The 27,276-nt window shown below is 38.2% G+C and overlaps 1 protein-coding gene across 1 annotated transcript; it reads left to right on the top strand.

The window, feature by feature from the left end:
• The first annotated feature begins 153 nt into the window (after positions 1–153).
• LOC146333291 (semaphorin-7A) lies at positions 154–24,296 on the top strand. Its single transcript, XM_084721950.1, has 14 exons — positions 154–252; positions 6,827–6,957; positions 7,057–7,110; positions 7,202–7,300; positions 7,589–7,685; positions 8,651–8,758; positions 8,886–9,028; positions 10,067–10,245; positions 10,915–11,011; positions 13,260–13,458; positions 15,296–15,411; positions 15,821–15,966; positions 20,712–20,788; positions 23,834–24,296. The coding sequence occupies exons 1-14, from the start codon at positions 165–167 to the stop codon at positions 24,184–24,186; spliced, it is 1,887 nt and encodes a 628-aa protein (XP_084578076.1). The 5' UTR covers positions 154–164; the 3' UTR covers positions 24,187–24,296.
• The last annotated feature ends 2,980 nt before the right edge of the window (positions 24,297–27,276 follow it).

The following is a 27,276-nucleotide window of genomic DNA, read 5'->3' as shown; positions in this document are numbered from 1 at the left end:
ACATGCGGAACTTGAGAGGCGGTGTTAAATATTTAAAGACATAATTAGCTCGACAGGATAATTGGTCTTTCCGGTCAGCTGTGACGTGTCTCCTCTCAGCTTACAGTCTGTTCACTGTTGATCCACTTCATATTCAACTCTGCTGTGAACTACTCACGACGACGATGGATGTATTCATTGTATATTTTGCATTTTCCTGCTTCGGTATTTTAACAGAGGCTCATTCACCGAGGATGGTGTTCACAGACAAAGGTAGGCATATGTCGCTTGTTTCTTCGACTTATAAAGACGAAGGGCTTTTGACATCGTCATGAATGTGGTGTAGCAAAGAAAATAAGACAAGCAAAATGTGTCTAAGTGTTTTAGACATGTGAGGACCTTTTCCGGTTAGTTTTAAACATACAGCTGTAGCTTGTGGACACAGAGGAGAGCTGCCGACAGCTGCAATGCGACTTTTAATTTTTAAACTCATAAAGTTCTGTGACAGTGTCAGCAGTTTGACAGGATGGTGTCATTAACAGTGTGACAGTATAGCTTTATGGACTGTGACATATGCAGAATGTAAAACATAATTGTAAATATTAGCCTATATTCATTGTAAACTTAATATTCAATAGCCTACCATAAAAGTCACCATAGGGATATTATGGTTTCAAAATAGTCACACAGTATTTACAAATGTGTACAGAATAAGTATATGGTCTACTATAATTATACATTTTCAGTGAACTTAAAAAGGATTGAACTAGTTAGAGCAGTGGTGCCCAAACTTTTTTTTTTTTTGCAATTTCCCCCCTTCAGAAGCTGAAAAAAGTTTAGCCCCCCACCCCACAATTTGTATCATTAACACTAATTGGGGGTGGGACTACTTAAAAAAAAAAAAAAAAAAAAAAAAAAAAAAAGGATTCAAAAGTTGAATTTTAGTGAAATAAAGTTTAGCAGAATAGAATCAGCAAACTGTTGTTTATTTCCCCTACATAAATCATTCAGCTTTGTTTTACTCTTTATACCTCATGTGTCAAACTCAAGGCCTGCGGGCCAAATGTGGTCCGCCACGTCATTTTATGTGGCCCAAAAGAGCTTAAAAGTTCTGATTGTCTTATAATAAATAAGTCAAAAGGGTGCATTGGCCATAAACTACACTTCCCACAATGCATGCCTGTTTCCACATCAGTGTCATTTTCCAAACAAGTGGAATTGAGAAATACAAACAATGATCCCAAAATGTCCAGGAAGAGGAAATGGATGGATGGAAGGCTGTTTCAAGAAAGATGGGAAGGTGAATAACATGTTATAACTTGTTATTTTTCCTTATTCACTTGGATAGTTTGATCGTTGATTGATGGAGTAATGTGGGTTTCATAACCTGACAAATTAAAAGGATTTATGTTATAACAGAGCAACAAGCAAACATATTTTTTTACATCTATGCAAATATATATATGTAATATTTGTAAATTGAATAAGTAAAAAATTCAGAGTTATTTAACATAAAGGAGTAGTTGCATTTATTTTACATTACATTTAGTTACATTTAGCTACATTTATACTGTCTTACAGTTACATCTGGCCCTTTGAGGGCAACCATTATGCTGATGTGGCCCTCGGTGAAAATTAGTTTGACAACCCTGCTTTATACCTTCCCAGCGCCCCCCCGCAGTGCCTCTGCACCACCCCCTACTTTGGGTACTGCTCAGTTAGAGGAAGTTGTAATTTCATATTCTTTTTTAACAGGTGACATGGCACAGGAGCAAACACATGTAAATAAGAAAATTGATGAAAATTAATGATGGCTTACTTTGACACTTAAATAGAACAAAGACCTTATTAAACAGTCCCTCCAGGAAGCTGCGATCGCATCTTCTTCACGAATCAATCAACCAATCCCTGTGAATTCTGTGGGGACTTGCAATGAAAAAAGGTTTTCTGATATTTTGCTTGTAAAGCATTGTGCCTGAGACAGACACTCTCCCACGTTTGCACTGACCCAGCAAAATGTTTTTTCTCTGCTGATAAACCAATTGCTGACACCCCTGACATATTTTACCAGAAGCTGTTAGCACCTGCGTGCTTTTTACAATGCTTTAATTTGCCTAATCAGACAGTGTTGTGTGTTGGTGAGAGCCAGTAGTAGTGGGATTCTTGGACCACCAATAAGACAACAATATTAAGAAACTTGTTTCAACTTGGCAATAAATACATTGCAAGTAGGCAAAAATGCTGCTGCTAAGCTTTTGACTTCCACCAAATGTGATTACTGGTCCAAGAAATACTGCAGCCCTAGTAGCTGGTCTCTTAGTTCATCGGATTAGGGTTTTTTGGTTGTTTGCTGATTGATCCACGCTTAAACCTAAAGGAGAAGGAGACTGTGTTTTGAGGCTGTGGCCTCTAAACTCTTCTCCTCTTGACTTAAAGGGAAAATGTGGCCTTTTTTCTGTCTTTTTTCAATAGACTCCTCAGTGTGTGCTAGATTAGCCAAGAAAATGGAGTTCTCCTGCTTGCTAAGCTGTGGGACTAGGCCTGAGCCATTAAATAATAATGATATGTATTGGCGATAGACATGTCATCAATAAGAATGAGAAAGTAGTTTGATAAGATGTGTGATTGTTTCACTTAAAAACATTAAATAGCGGATAACTAGTACACTCCAGCACATAAGCAACCTCTCATATCTTTAGATAAAGGAGCGTGCTATGAGCAACACACAAACAGCTGATCATTTATCAGACAGGTTCGGTTGCCCCATCATCATGTGAGAAACGATGGGGAGACATCAAACAGCGTAGACTGATACATGAGACAACAGAAACAGCCTGCAAAATAAGTGCCAGTATTGCAATTTTTTGGGGGGGTGTTTTTCTCTTTCAAAGATTGACAGCGATCAGAGATCGAGGGACTCAGACATCTGGCGATCCCTCCAGAAACACTCCTCCTTTGTGTCAAAATCACTCTTTTCCATTTAGTATAATTGTAAATTAAATATATTTCGGCCTCTGAGTGTGGTTGGCAATTTAAAGACAAGACTGTGAACTCTTTGCCTTGTGATGGGCATTTGTCAACATTTGCTGACATTTTATTGACTAAATGATGGATGCGATTAATCAACCAATAGTTGTAACTGTTAGTTGCAGTCCTTACGAGAACAAATTTACAGAATGATACAAATATAGATTAAATCAGATAAGGTATAATTGATCAGAACTAGTTCATATAACATATTGTCCATCCATGTTGGAAATGAAAAGTCTTATTTTGTTAAAAACAGCCACATGTGAAGACAGAGTGAAAAGGCGGCTGTTGTGGTTGTGTGTTGTGGTTCACACTTTCTCCTGGAAGACATTCTCAGAGATCTGAGAGATAAAGTCAAACCCTGGCTCCTTTCTCATTTCCGCACAGCTATCCAGTCAATTATCAGTAGATTACTAGGAGTACTTTGCTCCTGTGTCATGCTTACAACCCTTTTTTGGTGAAAATAACCACTCTGACTGGCAATTGATACAAATTCTGAGGTCTTTACAGTTTAAACACATTAAATAAGAAAATTTTATCACCTTTTGAGTAATTGGGAGCCCAAATCCTATGTCCAGTCAGGTGAGCCATTATGTTATATCTGTGTCGATCAAAGATCAGTGTTGTTACCAATAAGAAAATAAAAATAGGTGTTTGCCTCCTTCAGAGTGGAAAAACAATCCCACCAAGTGGCCAGAGGTACATACAGTGGCAAGAAAAAGTATGTGAACCTTTTGGAATTTCATGGTTTTCTGCATTAATTTGTCATAAAATATGTCCTGATCATCGTCTAAGTCAAGTGTATTGACAAATATAAAGTGCCTAAAATAATAACACACAAAAAAAATCTGATCTTTCATGTCTTTATTGAGAACAACCATAAAAACCTCATAGTGCTAGTGAAGAAAGTATGTGAACCCTTCAGTTAATGACCTCAAAAAAGCTAATTGGAGTCAGGTGTTAGCATACCTGGAGTCTTGTTAAGAAAATGAGTTTGGAGGTGTTGACTAGAACTACTTTGACTGATCAAAACCACTCAAACGTTTTGAGTTTACTCCACACAAGAAGAATATACTTAGGCGAGACATGCTTCGCCAAAAAGAGCTTTCAGAGGATCTATGATCAAGAATTGTTGAATTACATAAAGCTGGAAAGGGTTACAAAGTGATTTCAAAGACTTTAGAAATTCACCAGTCTACAGTTAGGCAAATGACCTACAAATGGAGACACTTTGGGACTGTGACTACTCTACCAAGAAGTGGGCGCCCAGTCAAAATGACCCCAAGAGTACAGACTCATCAATGAGGTAAAGAAACAACCCTGAGTGATAGCCAAAGATTTGAAGGCATTATTGGAACTAGTACGTAAAACAGTACGTAAAACACTGCACAAGCAGGGTGTCTATGGCAGGACACCATAAAGGAAGCTGCTGCTTACTAAAAAGAACATTGCTGCACGCCTGAAGTTTGCAAAAGAGCACAATGACAGTCCACAGCGGTATTTGCGCAATGTTTTGTGGACTGATGGAAGTAAGACTGAACTATTTGGAAAGAACATGCAGCACTACATCTGGTATAAAAAAGGCACTGCATATCATCATGAAAACATCTTCCCAACTAGAGCTGCACGATATATTGTTTGAGCATCGTCATCGCAATGTACGTGTGCGCAATAGTCACATCGCAGGTCCTGCGATGTAGGAGGCAAATGTGTTCTCATCTAATTTCAAGGGTACCTGACACACACTGCACGCAGCGATCCACCAATCACAATTGTTCTTAATCAGTTTGCCAAAGCAGACCACGCCCCTGCATATGGAGTGAGTCGCTGGTAACAACATTGAAAAATTAGCAACGAACAAGAGAAAATTACCGAAACCGAAGACTTGGTGCCAAAAAGAAAAGCAATGTCAGTTATCTGGAATTATTTCGGCTACAAGAAGGATGATATTGACCAAACACGTGTTCTGTGTCGACAGTGACTTGCACCTGTTGCCACAACAAGAGGTAACACAACTAATTTGTTTGATCATTTACGTCGGCACCACACAGCTCAGTACGACGAATGCAAAGCCAGATCTGAATCAGACCACATGTGAGCATCATAGTTTTACTGTCACTGTTACTTTTGTATAAGTTATAATACCTGAAATCTCAATGCAGAGCTGCAGTGAACAGAGGACAGATGCTGCTGTGTGCAGCGCATCTCTGCGAAGAGCGCCTGATTTAAAAGCCGTCACATCGCCTTGAGTGAAATCCAGACCATAACTTTTTTCACTGATGTAACTCTGCTATTACCAAAGAAACAGATCATAAAACTGTGATGTTTATTGAAACTTTGGTGATATCAGCTGTCTTAACTTCTACACAGCTCCTCTCTGCTCACCGCTGCAGCTCTGTCTCACCCCGTCTGTGACACAGTGTGTCTACTGATTGATTGATTGATCATGACTTCTAACCAATCAGATGTGCTGCTGTAGGCGGGACATTGAGCCAGACTTCAGAGCGTAGTTGTGTATCATACTGTACAGTGTATAATGATCTAATATATGTATAGTATATACATAGTACAGCACTGTATAAGTTTGAAGTTTTTAATATATTATCATTATCATTACTATTATCATTATTATTACATTACATAACTGTGGTGATAATTACAGACAGACAAAGATCAAAGACAAGTGCATTTTTAAAATAATTTAACCCTTTTTTCTTTTTTGCTTATCCGAAAAATGATCCGATCTGTGACTCAAAACCGTGATACGATCCGAAAAAAAAAAATCCTGTATTTTTTCATATTGCAATATATATCGCAGGGTTAAAAAAAAATCGCAATGTCAGTTTTTTCCGATATCATGCAGCCCTAATCCCAACCAAAAAGTATGGTGGAGGATACATCATGATTTGGGCCTGCTTTGCTGCATCAGGACCTGGCCAGCTTGCAATCATTGAGGAGAAGATGAATTCCCAAGTGTATCAAACAGACTTTCAGCATAATGTGAACATGTCTGCATGTCAGCTGAAACTCTGTAGAAGTTGGGTGTACAACAGGACAATGATCCAAAACACTGGAGCAAGTCCACAACAGAATGGCTTCAGAATGGCCAAGTCAGAGGCCAGACCTCAACCCAATAGAGATGCTATGGAATGAAGCAGGAAGCACCTGTTTGAGGTTATTGCTGCCAAGGGGGGGTCAACCAATTATTAATTCCAAGGGTTCACTTACTTTTTCCACTACCATTTAGAATATTGAATGAGTGTGTTCAATAAAGACATGAAAGACCAGAATTTTTTTTTGTGTTATTATTTTAGGCACATTATATTCGTCAATACACTTGACTTAGATGACAATCAGATCACATTTTATGACAAATTAATGCAGAAAACCATGAAATTCCAAAAGGTTCACATACTTTTTCTTGCCACTGTATACAAGTTAGAGTTGGGTGATATGTTCAGCTGAGTGGGTGTGTACTGTGTCGCTGGATCACTCTGCAGGCTATTACATTAGCAAAATAGAATGACAAATATTGCCCTAAAACTCAGCGATGGATTCAGGCCATCGTTGATAGATGATATATTCATCCAATCACCTAACCCTAATACAAGTAAAGTATTGAATCTCCAGGTGATGCGCTTCTGTCATCTGTCACTTTTTAAGACAATATTTTGAAGTTTTCGTAGTCTGTCCACTGTGGCATTATGATAAACATATTATATTACAATATTTAGCATGCATGCAAATGACACCAGCCCTTTAGCAGTGCTTGTTTTCACCCAAAAGAGGTTATCATTCAACATTTTTTTAATTCTAGAGACTGCAGTGAAAAGAATACCTTTACCTGAGCACCATGTACCTGTATGGATGTTCTTGGAAGGACCAGACACTGTGACAGCTGTTGGACATAAACACCTCATTTCATTCAACTTTCAAAATCCTCAGAAGGTAGTGAACATTTCTGACAGTGTTTGATCCCATAACTGAGGCCTTAAGTAGATTTTTTTGTAATGATGTGGAGGAAGTGATTAACTTTTCTCCTTACAGGCTCCTGTGGAAAGAGAGGTGTTGTGGGAAGAATGCATCGACCATAATAAAGCGGTGAGCAGCAAAATGACCCGACAGTGATGCATTTGGTTTGTTGATCAGATCCGATCGAGATATCACAAAAATTCTCAATCTTGTCATTTAGGATTGCGACTATAACATCACTGTGGTCCACAAGAGAGAAGACGCCAACCAGGTGTTTGTGTGTGGAACCAATGGCAAGGACACGGTGTGCTGTGAAATGGTAGGACACTGCAGAGATGTACCAGATATGGTACTGAGGATAGAAGGAAAAGATAAAAATGACTTGACTGATTTCTGTTGTATCACAGTGGTTACCATTGCTCATTGTGAAAAGCCATTTCTTGCGTTTATTTGAAACAACCCACTGATGCTGTTGCAAGAAATGTTAAAACACAAAATGGGAAAGCTTCTATGAATTGGTTAGTTGTAACAAATCAAATACATGTTACCGGCAATGGAGTGATGGAGCAGTGACGGATATTTTAAGGGCTGCTGTGTTTTCTTGTAGAATTTATCAGACCGGTCACTTAAGTGCGTTCCTTCAACAAAACTGGGAAAAATAGCAGGACGGGGCATAAAGGAAGGTGAACTGTCTGCCCTTGTGGGTAAGTTTCTGTACAGACAGGATTTCTTAAAAATCTTCTGATTAACCAGCTTTCCATCATGGCTTTAGACTTCCAATCCTCATGGGCTCATTTGTTTTCAATTTTCAGCTGGGGAAGCTGTACATCTGTGCCCTTTTCAGCACTACTAACCTGCTTTACTCAGCTCAACACTTTCATCTCTTTCTCTTATGCACTGGCGCTTCTTGTATTCCTATTCGTCACCCCAGACGTCAGTTTCTGCCAGTGGAGCCAGTACAGACACAATTTATCCTTTCACATAGGTTTTGCTTATCAGTAGCAGTTTTTCATATAAGGTACAAGGTTCATGTTTTTTATCATTCTACAGCACAGGTTTGTATAATGAATTGCTAGTTGTAGTTCCTTTATGCTACTAACCAAACAGAAATTATATAAATGAGGGAATAAATAACAAATGATAAAAATAAACTGTTATTTATGAAAGAAGCTGCTCTGAATTATGATTATATGACAGCAGATACTTCTGTATAGTTTGCCAGATGACAACAGGGTTAAAAGGCTGTGACTTGGGTGGGTAGTGTCTTTTAGCATCCTTTGCAGGCACCTCACCTCCTCAATATCCCTGATTCTCAGTAGATGGGCACCAATGGGTGGTTTTATTCACCCACCATAGAGTTTTCCTGTTCTGGGCTGTGCACAGTCCATGTCAGTTTATGACGTCTCCAGTCAGAACGTTTTCTATTGCTCCACCGTCAGAGTTTACGAACATTATACCTTCCTAACTGTTCCTGAGCTTTTTTTGACCAGGGTGGAGATGTGTGATGTCTATGACTCCCAAAACCTAAATCTCTTCACCTGCTCCAGTTTGGTGTCACTGACAGACTGGTGTCTGGGTTTATGAAAGGCTAACTAATGATGCTAACCAGAAGCAGAGCGATGCTGCTGTGATACCTTAAAAACTGTAATCATCTGTTCCGTCTATGCAGAATCAGAAGAAAGTGCAGATCTCTACATTACACACTCTGGATCTGGACATTTTGTTGGCATTCACAGGTTTGGGCCACACCGAGTATCACCAGCAAACCAAAATAAAGGTATTTGCATAGAGACAGATTGTATGTTTGTTTTGTCAGGAAAGTTTACTAAAATGATGTTACCCTCAACATTCCCATGTCCTAAAGCTATAGATGTAAATTATCACTTTGTTTTTTCTGTCTTTAGAGCATCACTATGTGGGTTTGGTGCTTAAGAGACAAAAAGACAACTCCCTGCAGGACAAGGTGTATGCCTTCTATAAGGAGAAGAACAGAGATAAAGGCTTGGACAGTGAGATGTGGCTCCCTTTTGTGACCCAAGTTTGCATGGTAAGACCTGAATAAATAGTAATTAGAATATATTAGAATGAAATACTAGAATAATTAGCGAGATTGTATGAATAAAAACTAATTCTCAGTATCAGATATGTGCATAAAGTATGTGCTGTAAGGAAGAAGTGTAACTCACAGCTCTCGTCTGTCTTCATTCTTACGTCACAGTAAGGACCTTCTCTGTCACTGTTAATAATTCATCCTCTACCTCCGTGTATCTCTCATGTGGAGTCCTTCATGGTTCAGTCCTTGGCCCCCAACTATTCCCCATCGATATGGTTTCACTGGGCAAAATTATTCAGACCCATGACATTTAATTTCACTGTTATACAGATGACACACAGCTATACCTCCTAAATCCAACCCAATGATCGGACAGAACCCTCTGTCCTCCTTCGAGGTCTGGATGATATTATTGGATGGATGACTATTAACTTAATAAAGCTAAATTAAAATAAAACAGATCATACAGTTCAGCCCCACCAACTCCTCAGGCACCACTGCCCAGTTCCTCAAGCAGTTATCCAATCACATCAGACCCTATGCAAAAAGACAAAACTTCACAATAATATTTCTAATACAACATTCTGACATTTGATAGACAATTTAACTAACTTTCTTAGCGTCTAAAGACTTTGTTGAAAAGTTATCCATGCCAAAATATCCTCAAGACTCCATTTAATTTCAACCAAGCCATTTTTCTATTTGTGATCAAAACCCCCTGACATCTACAGATCAAAGGCTGTTAACTATCCCATAATTTTGCAGAAATTTCTATGGAGACAGGGCCTTCTTGGTTGCTGCACCAAGACTCTCGAATAGTGTCCATGAAAACATAAGAGCAGCAGAATCTATTGATTAAGTACATATGTCTTATGATAATTATTTGTGCTTAATTATGGCTGTTGTAAAGGACTATAGCGCACACCTGGTTCTGTTGTTAAGATGCTCTGTAAGTGAATTTGACCTTGACCTAAATTGTTACCTGTGCATTATGAAAGAGATATCAAACCTTTGGTTATGTGTTGCTTCTAGGCGGATATTGGTGGTCCCAAGAACAGCATGCAGTTTACCTGGACGTCCCAGATGAATGCCAAGCTGTTCTGTGGAGATCCTAAAAGCAGACAGTACTTCTCCGAGCTGGTAGATGTGGCTACTGTCGATGCAGAAGACTGGCAGGATATCAGGGTTTATGCACTCTTCAGGAATGAATGGTGAGACTCCATTTATCATTCATACATTCAAGCAAAGATTGGAAGGATATTGTAAATCTATTGCTTTGAATCAGGTATAAATGAAAATGAGATGTCTCAAACATCAAGTACAGTATAAGTACTCAATTACAGTCCTAATTTATACATTTTTTTCTCATCAAATGTGCTTTTTAAAAAATATAATCTACACTTGACTGGTGACCCAATTTTAGCAAGTTCTTTGACTTCTGAGTTCTTTTCAGCATCCTAAGATTAAAATCAGCCGACCATGTATGTTGGAAACCAGAATGACTCGCCTTTTGTTGTGTCTTTATATAAAGAGCAGAGTCGCATGATATGTCTGCCAGTTTCACCAAACCAGACACAATGTGATGGCAACAAAGATGACAAATAGTTATTTACACAGAAGTAACGCAAAACAAAATGGGTGCACCTTTCTGTGCTTTAAACCCTGTTTGTTCTCACTCAGCTGTTGACCACTTTGGTTTTCGCTTCCCTTTTCGGCAAAGTTTAAGTTTTGTTCCTCTTTCTATAAACTAAGCATGTTCTGCTCAGCTGGTTCCTTTGCTGTTGTTGGCCTGCATGGCTGAAGTTTTTGCAGACCTCACAGCAGTTTATTGCTGCTGCAGATGTCTGTCTAGGCCTGCTGACCCCTGTGTCTCTCTGCAGGGGCATGTCTGCTGTTTGTGTCTACACGATAAAAGACATTGACCACATCTTCCAAAACTCACCTATTAAAGGCAATGAAGGGACCAGAACTAGAGAGGTATGTAACATTCAGATTGATCTAAAGTGTAACAACTTAATGATTCCTGGCACAATTACAGTTGCAAAGTAGAAGACATAATAAACAAGACTCAGATGCAGTCTTTTTATTGATAAATCCGCATTTCAGGACATCTTGACCCCAAGCTTTTCCATGTTTGACTGATATTTTCAAATGAAGCCATTTTCCAGCAGATTTAAAGCCAACACTAGTGTCATTAAAATGCCAAGGACCTGCATTATTATTGTTCTCATTTTATATTTTAAAGCCACTTTTTGTGAAAAAAAAATCTCATTTCTAATCCTCTTATTCTTATTCCCTTCCCTTTATTATCTTATTCACGCTTATGCTGGGCTCGTACTACAGAAGTTTTAAAATCCTAACTGATTTGAAATTTGATTGCATCACACACAAGGAAAATATTTATAGGTTCTTTTCTCTCTAATCTCGCACACACACACCACAGGATATTATTAAGATCAGTACAACAGAGGAGAGAGGACATATGTGATCTTTTGTTATCTCATGGGAAAACAGATCATTTACAGGTGCTTGGAAACACCCGTTGTAAGGTGGTGTGTGCTTCACTCCTAGGTTGCTGGTGAATTAATGCAATCACCATGGGGCATCGATAAGAATGCTCAGGGGGATGTCTTCAGTTATTTTTATTGGAAACTTCACGCACTGTGCAGCATTTATATCGTGGACAGCAAGTTGTTGTGTGATTCTATAACCATAGAAAATAAAAGACATAAAATGAGTCTTAATTACATGCGAAGAATTACATACAACACTGCAGCCTCACTCAAGAGAATATAACAGCATCATGCATAATTTCCACATATAACTAATAAACTGGAACATGCAATGTCTCTTATGTATTGCATTTATGTACTGAACACATAGCACTACTGGGCTGTGGCATAGCTCATACCTGCTGCCTACAACAATCAGCATTTCACTGCATGTTACAGCATTGTTTCACACGGCATTAATTGCTGCTTGCTAACATAGCCACATGATACATATATATGAGCTTAGACCCACAGCTAACCCTGCTAACAACAACATAAGCATGAACCACACAGCACACGTGTAACAACTTACATTAATATTTACAAAGGGAAAGGACACTTACTTCTCAAAGGACGCACACCGGCTCTCACTGTCCGAATAATGCCAGTCTAACTAAGGCTGTCACTCAACTAAGGTAATTGCTCACTTGTCGTCCTGCGTCTCTCTCTGGAGCAACCGAAAGGATACAATTAGTGCTGGCTGCTTGATTGATTGACAGATCAATACCCAATAGGCCTACGCTGTAGGCGGGACTAAGCACACAATAGGTCAGAATATGAGCCTAAGGAATAAACATGCAAACAATACAAAACTTAGACAGAACACACTAGGGGACATGAAAGCTTCACCACACCCGTCTTATACTGAGGTAATGATCCATAAATGATGTAAATGGCAAACATTTTCAACAATATTATCGAGGCTGCCCTGACAAGTTTAGGAGCAGTTTGCGGGTGTAAGAGTAGACCTGTAAACCCTTCACATTTCCTGATAACATCAGTACCAACTGAGGTCCCAGCCCAGATTTCTCCTCTGATCTGAGGTAAATCAGCCCAATTAATCTGTTTTGACTGTGGTGTTTATTCTTCCAGTCGGCTCTGTCTCTCCTTTCTGCTCGGTCCCCCACAAAACAGCAAAAGTCCTGCGATACCCACAGATTTTTTGCTCAAGTTGACTATTTTTCTGAAAAATTTCCTTTGCTCTCTATTGGAACACACCTCAAGTCAAACCATCAGAAATGATACTCCGGCCAGCAGCATACAGCTACACCATTACATCCTTGGTTTTAATGTCAATGTAAACTAAATTTGATGGATATAGCCATCCAGTGCATACTTAGGACCACTTTTAGAGGGTTCTCCAGCTGGAAACATAAAAAACTAAGCCAGGAAAACATTTTTTTTTCCAGCAACTGATGGAGTAAACCATTGCTTCATTAGCTAGCCAGCTACAGCTGGTAAAATCTGCCTGCACCACTCCATTTTGACAAAGCTGATTGTCTAAAATTGAGAGGCCTGCTTTTGTCAACCTCTGTCTGATTGTTTCCCCTAAAATTAATAAGAATTACAGATGATAAACCTGCCATCATTATTATTGTAATGTGCGTATGTGCCATGCAAGAAAGCTCAACATGTGTAGCAGCAGTAACTCAAACACATACTTTTCTCTTCAGTGTGTTTCAGACAGCACAAGGATTCCTTCAGAGACCCTGAGGATGATCGAGAAGAAGACTGCAGAGATGGAGCAATGGGTCAAGCCTGTGAATAACTCAGGCCCGCTTCTCATTAATCGCCACAACTACACCCACATCTATGTTGATAGTTCCCAACATAAGAGGAACAAAGATCATCCTGTCCTATTCCTATCTCTGAGTGAGTAGTACAGTCAAATCAATAAGGGAAGTTCATATTAACAGTACTGTCCTGTGCTGTATGTATGTGTACATTTGAGGTTGACTATATGCACAAGTTCCATTTTACTGTTCCTTTTGAACAGCCTGTTTTAACATTTTATATAAGCAAGTTAAAGTTTACTTTAACATAGATGAGACAGACGCCATGCAGCTGCACTTAACACTAGCATCTGGTATCTCACAGCAGCACAGGACTGTTTTACAAAGCAGAATTGATAAGCTGGTCCTCAAACTGTTGGGCGGGCCCAACTGGTGGGACAGAGAGCCACTGTTGGTGGAGTGTGGATGACCAGGGGGAAACTATGGAATGAGAGGGTCGCACTCAGGAGCAATTGCTTTTACTTGTTCATGTTGTGGTGACGTTTATTTCTCTAAAATTCAACTTGGATCCTTCAACTTGGCTTCCCTGAGCATTTTTTTTATGATTATTAAAACACTTGTCAAGTGTGGAGCATGAACTATTTTTGGCTTCTGAAGTAAGGCATGCCAAAAAAAATTAAAATCACTGACTTAGGGCAAACGTGGGTGCGTGGTATGACTTGTTGATTCATGAGTGTGTGACGTAGCGATTTGAACGAGTGCCTTGGAAAGTTGAGCTTGGCCTCTCAACAGCTAATGGCTCAGTCGAAAGGGAAGAAACATCTCTTTGTTTTTTCATGGCTCATGACTGATCTTTGGACAGTCCTAGGACCTTTGGTTTTGATTTGAGTTTACCAGACACCCAAGAGGAAGTGCACCATGTGGAATATCTTGTGTGGAATGACATAATAGTTTTTCTTTTTATTTCAATGAAATGAAATAATGTATATATGTCATATCACTCTTTTTGCACTTTGGTCTTGGTGACTGCTCATATTAAAACAATATGAAGAGATGTAAGACGTAAGCACATTTACACTTTCTAATAATAAAGTTGAACTGAAATTTGAAAGTATGAACCATAATGATACTGCAGCTATTGAACATAGCTTTCAGTTCAAAAGAGGACAAAACCATTTTTCGACATTTAGGAAACTGTGGAAACTGTTACTCATGGCGAACTTTGACTAACATGGAAACTAGTTAGCCTAGGTCGATTACATTAGTACCATTCATACTGTAAGACAAGGGTGTAACCACTACACCAAAGTTGCCTCACAGTAGCAGGTGCTCATGGTTAACTCCCTGTCAACCTGTTGGAAATTAAATATTGTAAAAGTACTGACATTGTCAGTGGTACAGAAAAAACCCCACAAAAGAATACATATTTATTTGCGAGAGACCTCAGTGAATATCACATCATCATGTACTGCAAAACTGATCATTTCAGTTTATCGTATCACATCACAATCGCAATTCCAGTCAAAATAATCACAATTAGACTTTTTTTTTTTTACCAAATTGTGCAGCCCTAACACCAACACTAAGGAGATACAGTATATACAATGTAGGCAAAATGTGACTTTAATCTCAGTGCGGCTTAAAACATTTGAAAGACTGAAAGTAAGTTTTGAAAAATTTAACTCTGGTTTTAAAATAAGCACTGAAATTTTTCGGACCTACATGTAATTATCCTGAACTTTACTTTTTCACTTTGTCTGATGTAGCAGTATTTATTGAAGGCCAGAAGAAGATAGTCAAGACACTGCTGAGAGATTTCATTTGTGAAAACTATTTTTTATCAAAAGATTTGATAGGGTTTGCTGGAAGAGTCATGTGAGGTCAGGACATGAGATATGAGAGAGGGATGGTTTGGGGTTTGTTCAGACGGGGTTGGGTATTTAGTCATCCTTCCTGCCTCCTGTGTCTTCACGCAGATGGTGGGGGCATTCATAAGGTGATGAAGAACAAGAGTCAGACCTTCATCATCGCAGAATACCGACCCTTTAACCACATGGCCCACATCGTCAACGTTATTCTTCACCCCTCCTCTGTGAGTAACAGCTGCACCCACACAGCTATTCTCCAAGTCACAAGGGTGGGTGTATGGAAGAGATTTATTCATATGGCAATAAAGGTTATGGTGAAAAGAAAACTGTAGTGCCTCTTACAGACGGGTGGGCGACTTGGACTTTTTTGGATAAAGTCTTAGCTTTTCTGAGGATACTGATGTTGATGTAAAAAGGTCAGTGTTACCAATGATACTAATTAAGGTTCCATTCAGGTCAAACAGAGTCAGTGTGCTGCTGTTGTGCATATTAGCTCACTGGAGAGGCTCTGCTACACGAAGTGGAATGAGACCTTAATTAGTGTCATTGGTCTGTGTTTACCCTACTGTCTCAACAATACGGCTTCTGTGAAAAAGGTTAAATAGAAAACTTTTGTACTGTGTGTCATTGCAGAAGAAGCTCTATGTGAATTCCAGAAGTCAGTTCGTCCAGCTGAATGTGGCAAACTGTGCCCAGTATGGAGACAGATGTGAGGAGTGTGTCTTGGCCAGAGATCCCTACTGCGGCTGGAACGGCACCCACTGCACCCCTGAGACACAGTAAGACCACCGGCCTTTATGTGTCAGGAGACATTTAATCTAAATATTCAGACAAAAACACCAAATTATCATTTTACATCCCAAGATCATCAACTAAACTGTTAGTCAGTGAGAAGAGTGGTAAACAGCCATGTTTTTATTTATCCCTTAGTCACAGGAAAAAAAACCCACCACAAATACTTAATAATTTGGTAGCTGAACCATGCTGGTGGGCCTGGAAGATTGTTGCAGCACGGACCTTTTCTTTCACAACTCTGTAGTCAACGGCACACTGTTGCTAACTGTGCTGTAGCTGCCACTAGGTAGTTAGTCTGACTGGAACACAGCCTCGAAGACCAACAGAGGCCAGTTTGACGAGCAGGACTCTTTTTTTTTTTAAGAAATATCTAATTACAATTATTTTTTATATCTGATACTGCAATTGTGGTATGATTTGTGAAGTTAGATGAAAAGGATAATTTTTACATCATTATTCTCATCTTCATTGAAAACACATTAAAATGATTATGGTGTGTTATTTTTTTCAGGCCAGGACACCTCTGTAGCGCAATAATATTTTATTTAAAATGGTATTTTGACACACATTTTGCCTTTAACAAGTATTGCACGTCCTGCGATTTGAAAATTGCAGCAGACCATATTGTGATTTTGATCAAATTTCCTTTAGTTGTTCAGCCCTTCCAGGAATACAGTTTCATAACTACAGTGACGAATAAGACACAGCAGGTTTAGTTGGAGACAATAGACGTAAAATAGTTGAGGAACGAGTTTGAAACAAATTCATTTGTAAGTACACATCATCCATTGTGTTGAGAAGTCAGAGAGGATTTGTTTTTGCATTGTTGGAAGTTGTTTAGTTTAGTGTGTTCTGACCAGCAAGTTCATACTGTGTGGAAATAAATTAACTAAATGTTCAGTCTCCATGCTGGTTGTTCTGACACATTTAAAAGTATTACTGTGTTTTCTGTAAGCATTTAACAGATGGTTTGCCTCATGCTCCATAAATGTGTATGTATGTACTTTGCTGGTTACCTTTAATTCAAGTATGATACAACTGGTTATTCAAGCCAAGCCCCAAGTATGTACTCAGTGTCTCCGCATCACTCACAAATGTATCACCATCATATTCACAGACCTGTGGTGTCATGTTGCAGAGCTTACTACAGCTGATTCATTGCAAAATGCAGCTGCTAAAGAGTCATCACTTCCTCTATGGAGCAACTCTGATGATGGTGGTGTAAATTATGTTACAAAAATATTTCAACACTTAATCATACAGGTGGTCTGCTTGCAAAAAATCTATTTTGTACTAACCTGGTACCTGCAGCCTGTCTTTAGCAACACCACAGTGCTCTAAATTCCACAGCTGTCAGCTGTTTGTTTATGTGTCAGCAAAGGTGCATGGTGTACTGAATAAGCCTTTGTCATTACCATCACAAGATGTTATTTTAAATGATAACATATTTTCCATGTGTTACTTTATTTGACCTTGATATGGGAAAAATAAAGCGGGCGAGTACTGAGAAGAGTGGTGATGATTATTTTACAGGAGTGGATTTAGTTTCTATGGACATTTTCATGATACATAACTTAATTTGTAGCTGTGTAGAAATATGAAATATAGTTAGATCTTTTCTACACTTCATTTTAATGCAATTGAAAGACGAAATCTCTAAATTGCAAGAGCTACTTAACTCTTCTGTTTTAAAGCCAGGATAAGAAGTTTATTATTGTTGTCATTGGGCAAAACTTCCATAATACCTTAAACCCTCAAACATAATGTAATTCAAGTGGTCTGAAAGACTTCTTCTCCTCTTGGCTCTGTTCTCAGGCTTTAGAAAGCTGTAACACATGACAGGAGACTCAGTTCACAGCTCACAGTTCTGTAAGATATCTGAGTCTCGAGTCTTGCAAAACATCTGTGTTTGATAACCTTGGTAATGACACTTTAATCTTTATAATCTTTAATCTCTTATGAGCACAACAAACTACCATCTAAATTCTGCAAACAAAACACAAGACATTTAAAAGTACAAGCATCATAGGAAGGTTATAAACACTGAGGAGGTAGTGCAACAGTGAGGCTTTTGGCCCAAGGTCTCGTGTAACGTTGCAGAATGTTGTTGGTTCAGTAGACAGAGCACATGGCCGTCATGAGTTTTGCAGCAAAACAGCAGTCACCTGACTTTCTGACATGCTTAGTGTGTCACTGTTATTGTTGTGAGGTACAACATCTCAGCTGTGCAGCCAAAGTTTGAGAAAAGTACCTTATATTACAATATGAGATATGTAATACAATATGTATTACAATATGTAATGGAATATTTTCATACTACAGCAACTCTTATCTATCAGGAAATGTACAAAGAAAAAAACTGTGCTTTCTTGAGGAAGTGAAAATCAACTCCATCCTGAACATGATAAAAGCGTGTCGTTATAACCAGAAATTCTAATGAGAACTTTTTTCTTATATAATAATAATAATAATGATTTTCTTATATATTTGTTTTTACTTTAAAGGCACTATCCCTTTGATGTGGTTTTGCATGAGATACTTATCTATACTCAGTGTATTAGCTGCGGTAGATGCTGGTCTGCACACCCCCGGTTTGGAGAAGCAGAGAGGAGCACCAGCACAGAACCTAAGCAATGTACTCCTGTGGACAGGGTCAGCAACAAAAGCTATTTTATCCACTTAAAAAAAAGGTCAGCCTAAAAAAAAAATCAACATCGTATGCTATAAAGTGTACGCTGTATTTAGAATATTTTCACTGCTTTACTTTTCAGCATGGATGGAAAGCCACAGTTAAATATCCACCAAATATCGCTCTCTCCAAACCAACCAAACTCCATTGAAAAACAGAACATGGAAGTTGCTGGTCTACCACTGCCTCGATCTGTTCAGAGTCTGTTGTGTAACTTGTGTGTTTTGAATGATAATTCAGATTCAGCAAAGTCACACAATAACACGTACAACCTAACAGGTTGAATTCACGGTAGACCAGCAACTGGTTGGTTTGGAGAGAGCACTCTTTGGTTTATAACAGCGGGTTCTTGGCCGTCTGATGGCAAAGTAAAGTAGTGAAAATATTATAAATAAAGTGTATGCTTCAAAAAAAAAAAAATCCACATCAGTTCAAGGGGCTAAAATACTTAGGTTGCTGACCCCGTCCACGGCAGTGCATTGCTTGGCTTTTGTGCTTGAGTCCCTCTCCACTTCTCCTAACAGGGGGTGTGCCAAACAGCAGCTACTGTACGTTATACACTGACTATGGATAAATACCTCATACAGCCTCACATCAAATGATCTGAACTATCCCTTTAAACACAACTTTCCTTACAATAATACAGCTGTGTCTGTATTTTGTAGTAAGTGCTGGTGTAAGTACTTAGTAAATGATGCCTTTCAAGAAAAACTCTACAGATCATATATACTGGAATTCCTACATTCTCCTTTTACATGTACAGCTTTAGTCCAGCTGGCAAAGAGACTCAACTCTTTAGCAGTCTGACCAAAAGTTGACTTAAAATAGACTTCACTTCTAAACCCGACAGACCGCACTCTGTAAGCAGAAAGAAAGTTTTAAATGGAAAGAAAAGCTTTTTCTTGGAACATGTCATGCGAGCTATGATTAAATGTCTCAGTGTGTGTTGTAAACTTTGACACTACTAGTCTGTATGCCTCCTAGATACAGCCACCCCTGCCCACATCCTGACCTCCCCCCGACACACACACTAACATGATCACTCATTTCCTCCTAATGCAACACCTGTCAAACACTGCTCAGAGTGCATCTGAGTACATCTGCACACACACTCTGATGTAGCTGATGAGTGATCATGACAAAACATCCAAACTTGATCAAAGCCTCCTCACTGATTGACATTGAATCTGCAACATAGTGCTCTCTTCTGCCAGCGTCCCCTCATGCGTGGTTTAAGTGAAGAACAGTAGTTGTTGATTGATTTGTTATATCCCAGTGAAAACCCCCAACATTCAAAACGTAATAAATATGGGAATCTACCTTACAAATTATTCCCAAGAACACTATTTTATTCTTATGATCTTAGTCATTTCACTTTCATTTAAATTGTTTGCCTTTTGTTTCCTAAAATAATCAGGGTTAAAAGTAATTAGACTCACATCAGTCTCAAAACACTTCACTTCTTTGAGACTGAGTACGATCTCCCAGCTTTCGTTGGTAAAACTGGGTGAGAACTTAATTTTTTATTTTTTTTTTTGAATGGGGGGGGGGCACCGAACAGTTTCAGGGGAAGCTCAGTGAATGGAAGTGAAAAAATACTCACAGTTTCTACATTTGGTATCAAAAGGAGAGCACATATAATGGATTTGGTTAAAGAGATGATTAAGAGAAAAAGCAGTTTTGGGGACTTTTATTGTTTTTTCCCACTTTCCCAGAGGCAGAAACTGTTAACCTTTGTCCGCGGGCCAGCCCACAGTCTCAGGCTTTGAAAACCCCTGATGTAAATCATATCTTTCCCCTACAGGTTCTGGTGTTCTGCTCTGTTTACAGTGTTATTGCCAATCAAGTATTTATGAAATTCATTGCTTCCAGTAAAGTATAGCGATTGTGAGAGTTGTGTACCTTGTGTAAAGCACTGAGTCAGGTTCTGTGTTTAACATCAATTAAGATGTCAGGTGTGTTTGCCTGAGCTGGCAGGTAATTCTGTTGAGTCTGGTTTGTTTGTGACTAAGGCTAACTCCATACCCTGTCCTTTCACAGCGGCACAGTTCAGGATGTGGTCCAAGGGAACCATTCCATCTGCACGTCCGGGTCAAAGTATCAGCTCCATGGAAAAGGTATTAAGATATTACTGAGTTTAGCCTAACCTGTTTTGTTTAAGACCAGTTAATTCTAAATAGAATTACACAGGCAGCCAAGAGGTTTGACGCACTGGTCTTAAATGAGTACAAAGGGCACACATGGCTGTTGGTTTATAACCTTTGATTAGCTTCGGTATTTAGAATGAGATCAGAAAAACCAATGTTCTCTGTGGTTTAACACACATACACTTCTTGTTAATTTAATGTGACTTCAATGTCACAAGCTCATCTTCCACTGAAGACCGCAGCTAACTGCAGTCTAGATGGATGTGTGACACATTTAAAAACATTTCAATTTAAGAGTTTGTCTAACACAGGTGACTGAAAGACACGCAACGTACCGCATGGTCAAACATGTAATTGCTAATTGCTAAATTTTTGTTTGCCATCTGTATTTTATTTATTTTATTTATTTCCTTTTTTTTTTAGAAATGTCCAGTTTAGTCTTTTATAGTTGTTAAGGGAAATCCTCAGATGTACTACCTGCCACTAAATGGCAGTCACCTGACTTTCTGATGTATGTAAAGCTCACTGTGTGTCACAGTTTTTATTTGTGTAAAGTACTCAGTAGTACAGCCAAAGTATGCGAAAAGTTTCTGGGGTTTTTTTTATTATCCTGTTTAGTATTTCACAGTTGTCAAGGGAAATCCACTGACCTACCATGCTGGAAATGGATACATAATTTTAATGACCGGTTCTACATTTTGTGAAAAATGCTTCATTTTCTTTCTGAGAGTTAGATGAGAATATTGATATCACTCTTATGTCTGTACACCAAGTGTGACGTTACCATTAGCAGCCAGTTAGCTTAGCACAAAGACTTGAAACAGGAGCAAACAGCCCAACAAATGTTAAGACTATATTCTCTATTACACTGTCTTAACATCAGTTGATGTTAAAAACCTACATGAAAATCCTCTCTTCTTAATGCATATATTTTCATACACATATAAAACCTTGAATCAACAACAACAACACATAAATCTGTAGTGGTTATCAATAATGAAAGGTTATATTTAGAAAATGATATTAAGCAAATCTAACTTGTTTCATACTGTATACTGTACAGTCTGACACATACCAACCCTTTTCTCGCTGCACAGAGGTACGATCATAATAGGCAAACACTGTGTGCAAATAAAAGAGTTTTACATATGGTACTGCCTGAGTGGGTATAGTAAAAGGCAGTAACAGTAACACTGCAGGTAAGGAGAGGTGTATGTGTGCTCTCATGGTATCATAAATTGTATCAAGGCTGCCTACCCAAAACGATATTTGCATTTGAGATCATGTCAGTCAGTATCCTGCTAGTTCAAGTTTCAGCTGAAACTTGATGTCATCTTTATGACATCAAGTACAAAATACACCATTTAGTTAAGGTCAAGTGAATTGTTCATGACATGTTATAAAAGCATTTGACAGTGTAATAACATCTTTATAACAAGTCTTAAATGCATCACTGTAGTTGAAATCAAGGAGAATATTCATGACACACTTATAATGGTGTTATGACAGTCAATGCCTAAACCAATGTAATGTAAGACTCCTTCAAGTTCGTGATGGATGCCATGGCAGTACATGCATGCATGCAGACCCCGTCAAATATAGTGTTATGAAAGTAACACCCCCTGATGTTATAGCCACTAGATCACATATTTCTATCTGACTATACGCTATTCATAATACAGGAAACATGCAAACGAATGCCTTCCAAACAAGAGTGTGATGTCTTGTCGTATGTGTGGTTTTGGCAGTCGTATCACTGCTATAGTGAATGAATCAATGTTGCCCTTGACATCTGATCTTTGATACAATGTTGTGCTTCAGTTACAGTTTTCTTTATTTTTAATTTTGGCTTTGACCTGTCTTTCAGAAATACCAAAATATTGTTAGTCTTGCTGACTTCTTTCTTCCTCCTTTCTTATCACACCCACTCCTGGTCATCAGGGATCAACCAATATATGCTGATGATACAGTTTTCTATTCCTCTATTCCCTTTTTAGATTCTGCAACTGCAACACCAGACAAACTTCCTCATTACCCAAAAGAGTCAACTTGTTAGCACCTCAGGTGTTAACTTCAAAACTTGTTTTCTGTGTATACACAGGAAGGTGGAGGTTCACACTCACACTTCAGAGCTCAAAGTTCAGTTAAGAGATTAAAATGGATTAATAATGATAACTTTGTTTATATTATTTCTTTCCATCTTCTTTCTTTTCTTGTTAGTATCTTGAAATAACGAGAGACTTCATGAATAATGATGTTGCATCCTAAAATAATGTCTTGGTATTTAAGTCATTTTGAGGAAGTGTCTCATTATTTTGAGATATTGACTCCTATTTTGAAACACTAAATTATATTTTGAGATTCCAAGACGTTCTTTTCTCATTATAATGATTAACAGGATCTTCTTTTTTCCATACATACAGACGTTTAGAGATGAGCACATGATGCAAATCTATCTGTGTTTCTCACTGTTAAGAGACTGCAGCCTGCAGTGCAGTCCATACGCTTCACTGATGCAGAGCTAGAGACACACAAAATCATGTTGACACTTCTGCCCACATTTGTGCACTCTCTGCTGTGATCACACTATTTTTTAACAAGCTGATAATGTGAGCACTGTTGTCTCTCTCAGGAGTGAACAACACACATGTTCATATCCATTAGTTGTAAATTAATCCATTCAGGTCACCATTCACCACAAATATGAGCGTATTCAATGAAAGCCACTCTTTTAGTGTGTTCATGCACAACACTGTTGACATGTTCCTATTGCATCTTAGAAAAACTTCCCTCTGTTACACATTTGAAACATTTTCCACTGGTTCACTATTAGGTGCCCAACCCCCACTTGGCTTGGTCTCCTTGTAGTATGTCCATTACATGCTGGAAGAGGATCCAGGCATCTTGCTAAGCAACTTACCATGCTTGAATTAAAAGAAAAGACACCTGGTTAAATAAATAAAACAAAACAAATATCCGTCTTAAAACTAAACACACCTTGTGTTCTTTACTTAGTGTCTAGGTATTCCACTAATGCACATGTAGACAAAGATGTGGACAGCACCAGACTCCCCCCTCACTCCAAGTACTTCCTCCAGTGCCCAGTGACGTCCCATCATGCCCAGTATACCTGGCATCACCCAGAAGGCTCCACACCCTGCAACTCGAGGGAGCAGCACTGCCTCCATCTGATTGACAGCATGGGTCATGAGCAGGTCGGAGATTACAGATGTGTGTCGGAGGAGATGGGCTACAGCAGAGTTCTGGCACAGCACCAACTACAGCTGGAGGGTAGAGCGGCGGGACATTCATCAAGCCCACTGGTCTGGTTTTGTTTAATGGCTGTTCTAATCAAGAGTCTGATGTGAAGACAGTGGTGAATGATAATACTGAGCCGTTATATTGAATCGCCCCAAGCGTCTGGAGTTATACAGTAGTCAGGGCCACAACATATATATTTACATATATATTTGTGACCAAATCAATCAAATCATAACTGTTTTGTGATTTTACTAACAAAATAATTTAGCTGCACTTTTAACATTTATGTCAACATCTTGACATAACAGCGTCATTTTCAAGTGCAGTGGAAACAAATCAAAACAATCCTACCAACAACTATATGTATATATATATATACACACACACACACATATATATGTATATATATGTGTGTGTGTGTATATATATATATATATATATATATATATATATATATATAGAGATGTATATGACAAAGACAAAATGCAACAAAAATTTAAAAAAAAATTGGAAACATAAATAAATTAATACATTAATAATAAACTAATAATTAACTTTTCATGGCACGTATAAATATTCTTATAAATATTCTTAATAAATCTAATGATGATATGGACATTATTATTTTCATATTTTTGACAGAATATAGCGATTAAATTGTGTCTAAAAACTGAAATGTTCATCTTTTAACATATCTGAATTCTTTGTGTGCAGCTTGTGCAAGCAGAGTGAGTGTAGTCAAGTGTCAAACAGCAAAATGCACTTTCAAGCAAAACTAATGCAATAACATTATTTAAGTTGAACTTTTTTACTTGATTAAATTATTTAAAATTCCGTTCTAATACCAATCGCAATTAAAAAAACAACTTCCTGTTACTGGGTGGCATTCGCCCCAGTTCTTGCATAACAAATTCAATCAAATCAAAAATTCAAATGAATTATAACCCAAACATATCTCCTGCTTTGGACACCAGAAAAACATAATACACATTACATAAAGGTGCTACGAAAGATATTCAGCAACGTTTAGTGATTGCAACATTTGCAGAACATATTCATAGCATTGTTAAGAGCACCAGTTACAGTAGCTGTAATGATATTTAACATTAAGTACCCATCAAGTTACCAATGCATCAACAAGGGGGAAAAAAGCCAGCTCTAAGTCATGAGCAAGTCATGCTGGAGCCCTTTAGCAGCTTGCAGCTTGCAGCATGTATGGTTGGCCCAGCTACTGAAACAAACAACAACACACAGAGTGAATGTGACTTCACTCTGTGGTTACGACACCAGCCCCCCATTATATCTTCACATAGCAAATAGATATTTTGTGCTATATCAATGTTCAAATCTAGTTTAATAAACCTTTAATAAAATACAAAGGAATAGAAAATAATGTTACTAAATGTATTGGATAACTAAACTTTTTAAATCAAATTAATGTCTTTTACCTATTGAGACAGAAGATATGTCCCCTCCAATTTTGGATTAAGAAATACATGTAGAGTTGAAACTTGGGAAACTGGTTAAACATTTAAACGGTGAAAAGCTGTTGAATGAGCTTCAGGGGTTTGAAAAAGGTTGAGAGATTGTCTTTCATTTCAGCACTTTGGAAATACTACCTGTAAGTGTTATACCGGTATGTCCATTTCCTTTTAATGTGAAATTCTATCTGAATGTACGTTCCACATCTTCTTGGCTGTACTTTTCCTGTCTTGCATACTACCTCTACAGACTTTGAGTTATGACAGACTGAGCCACAATGAGTTTGTCAAGACTTCCCTGTTAGTATGTAAGTAAAAGGTTGCACTTATGAAATACTGCTAGGATGTTGAAAATGCACAGCTGAGCCTTCCTTTTTGCAGAGATAATGCAGTTGTGACCCATAAGGTGCATTCAGACAGCAAGTGGTTGCCATGCTGGCATCATATTGGCAAATGTGAAGAATGAAGCCACAAAGTTATTTTCTAACTTGGCTAGTTCACTTTATATCCAGGGGTTTTAGCACTTTATATTCTGTATGAACATACAATATCTTTGATATGATGAGTATTATGCGATAGCTGATACTTTTAATGTGTCTGTTCAGCAGCATCACACACATCCTTAACATGTTACAGATTTCTGATTTTATGAATTAATCACATAAAGTTACATAAAGGATGACCTGTTTGATGCTGACGAATCTAATTGCAGATTTAGAGGAGTATTGAAAAAAAATGAAAAGTGCCATCTCATTGTAATAATTAGTAAAGCAATTAAAATTTAAAAACTTATTTCATTTAGTTGTTCTGGTCAAATTAGACAAACCAAAACAAAAGAAAAAAAAGAAATTCTTACTTACCTCTTATAATATTTCGCCATGCTGCAGACAGCTTTGGTTTTTATCAGATCTGTCCAACTCTCAGGTTTCTGCCTACACCGCACAAGAATGGAAGTGAATGTGCAGTAAGTGATTCTAGAGAAAAGTTGTTGATTGTTGAGTGTCATTCCCAGGTCATCAAAAACCTGCACTGGGTCAGAGCCGCCAAACCAGTGCATCTGTATTTGATGACCCAAGAATGAGACTTCATCTCTGTCCAGAATGGCTCACTGTGATTGGCCAAAGTCTCCTATAAAGCCTGAAAACAGAGCCAGAAGATGCGGGAGTCTAGTTTTCACTCAGACCACTTGAATCACAACATGCTGAAAGCTTATTATAGAATTTTTGTCTAATGATAAAAAAAAAAAAAAAAAAAAAAAAAAACACCTGCCTACCCCAGCTTTTTCCAGATGTGTCCAGATGTCCTGTATACACATCTTATTCTTATTTATGTGGAGAGTTTGTGTACAGAATGTCATTTGAATGCAACAGCTACTTTTTCAGTGCTGCAAACGATTTCTGCTACTGTATCTTTGTGGGACTACAGTTAGTGAGTGCAGCCAGCAGTAAAAACAAAGTTAACATCAAGAGATGCCACTGTAGTTGATGAATGTCTTGTACAGTATTGGCCATGTTTGTTATGTTGATCAAATGATATACAATGTTTCATTTTTAATCTGTACAGATTCTAGCTTTGCAATGCAGACTTTATTTTTATAAGGAGAGAAAATATTAAAATCATTTAACTGTATATGAGTGTTGTTCCCTTTTCATATAAATGCAAATGTTTTCATCCAGCAGTTTACTGTAATTGTTCTAGTCATGCACCACTTCATTC

Source organism: Lutjanus erythropterus, chromosome 1 (assembly GCF_056507025.1).
Source record: "Lutjanus erythropterus isolate fLutEry1 chromosome 1, fLutEry1.hap2, whole genome shotgun sequence".
In the NCBI taxonomy this organism is placed as follows: Eukaryota; Metazoa; Chordata; class Actinopteri; order Lutjaniformes; family Lutjanidae; genus Lutjanus; species Lutjanus erythropterus.
Note: the sequence above shows the minus strand (reverse complement) of the source record. Positions and strands in the feature narration are given on the sequence as shown.

Excerpts from the sequence above, each read along its gene's own strand:
- LOC146333291 (XM_084721950.1), top strand. The coding sequence starts at position 165 with ATGGATGTATTCATTGTATATTTTGCATTTTCCTGCTTCGGTATTTTA. Across the intron at positions 10,246-10,914 it reads GCACTCTTCAGGAATGAATG|GGGCATGTCTGCTGTTTGTG; the intron begins GTGAGACTCCAT and ends GTCTCTCTGCAG. Across the intron at positions 15,412-15,820 it reads TTATTCTTCACCCCTCCTCT|AAGAAGCTCTATGTGAATTC; the intron begins GTGAGTAACAGC and ends GTGTCATTGCAG.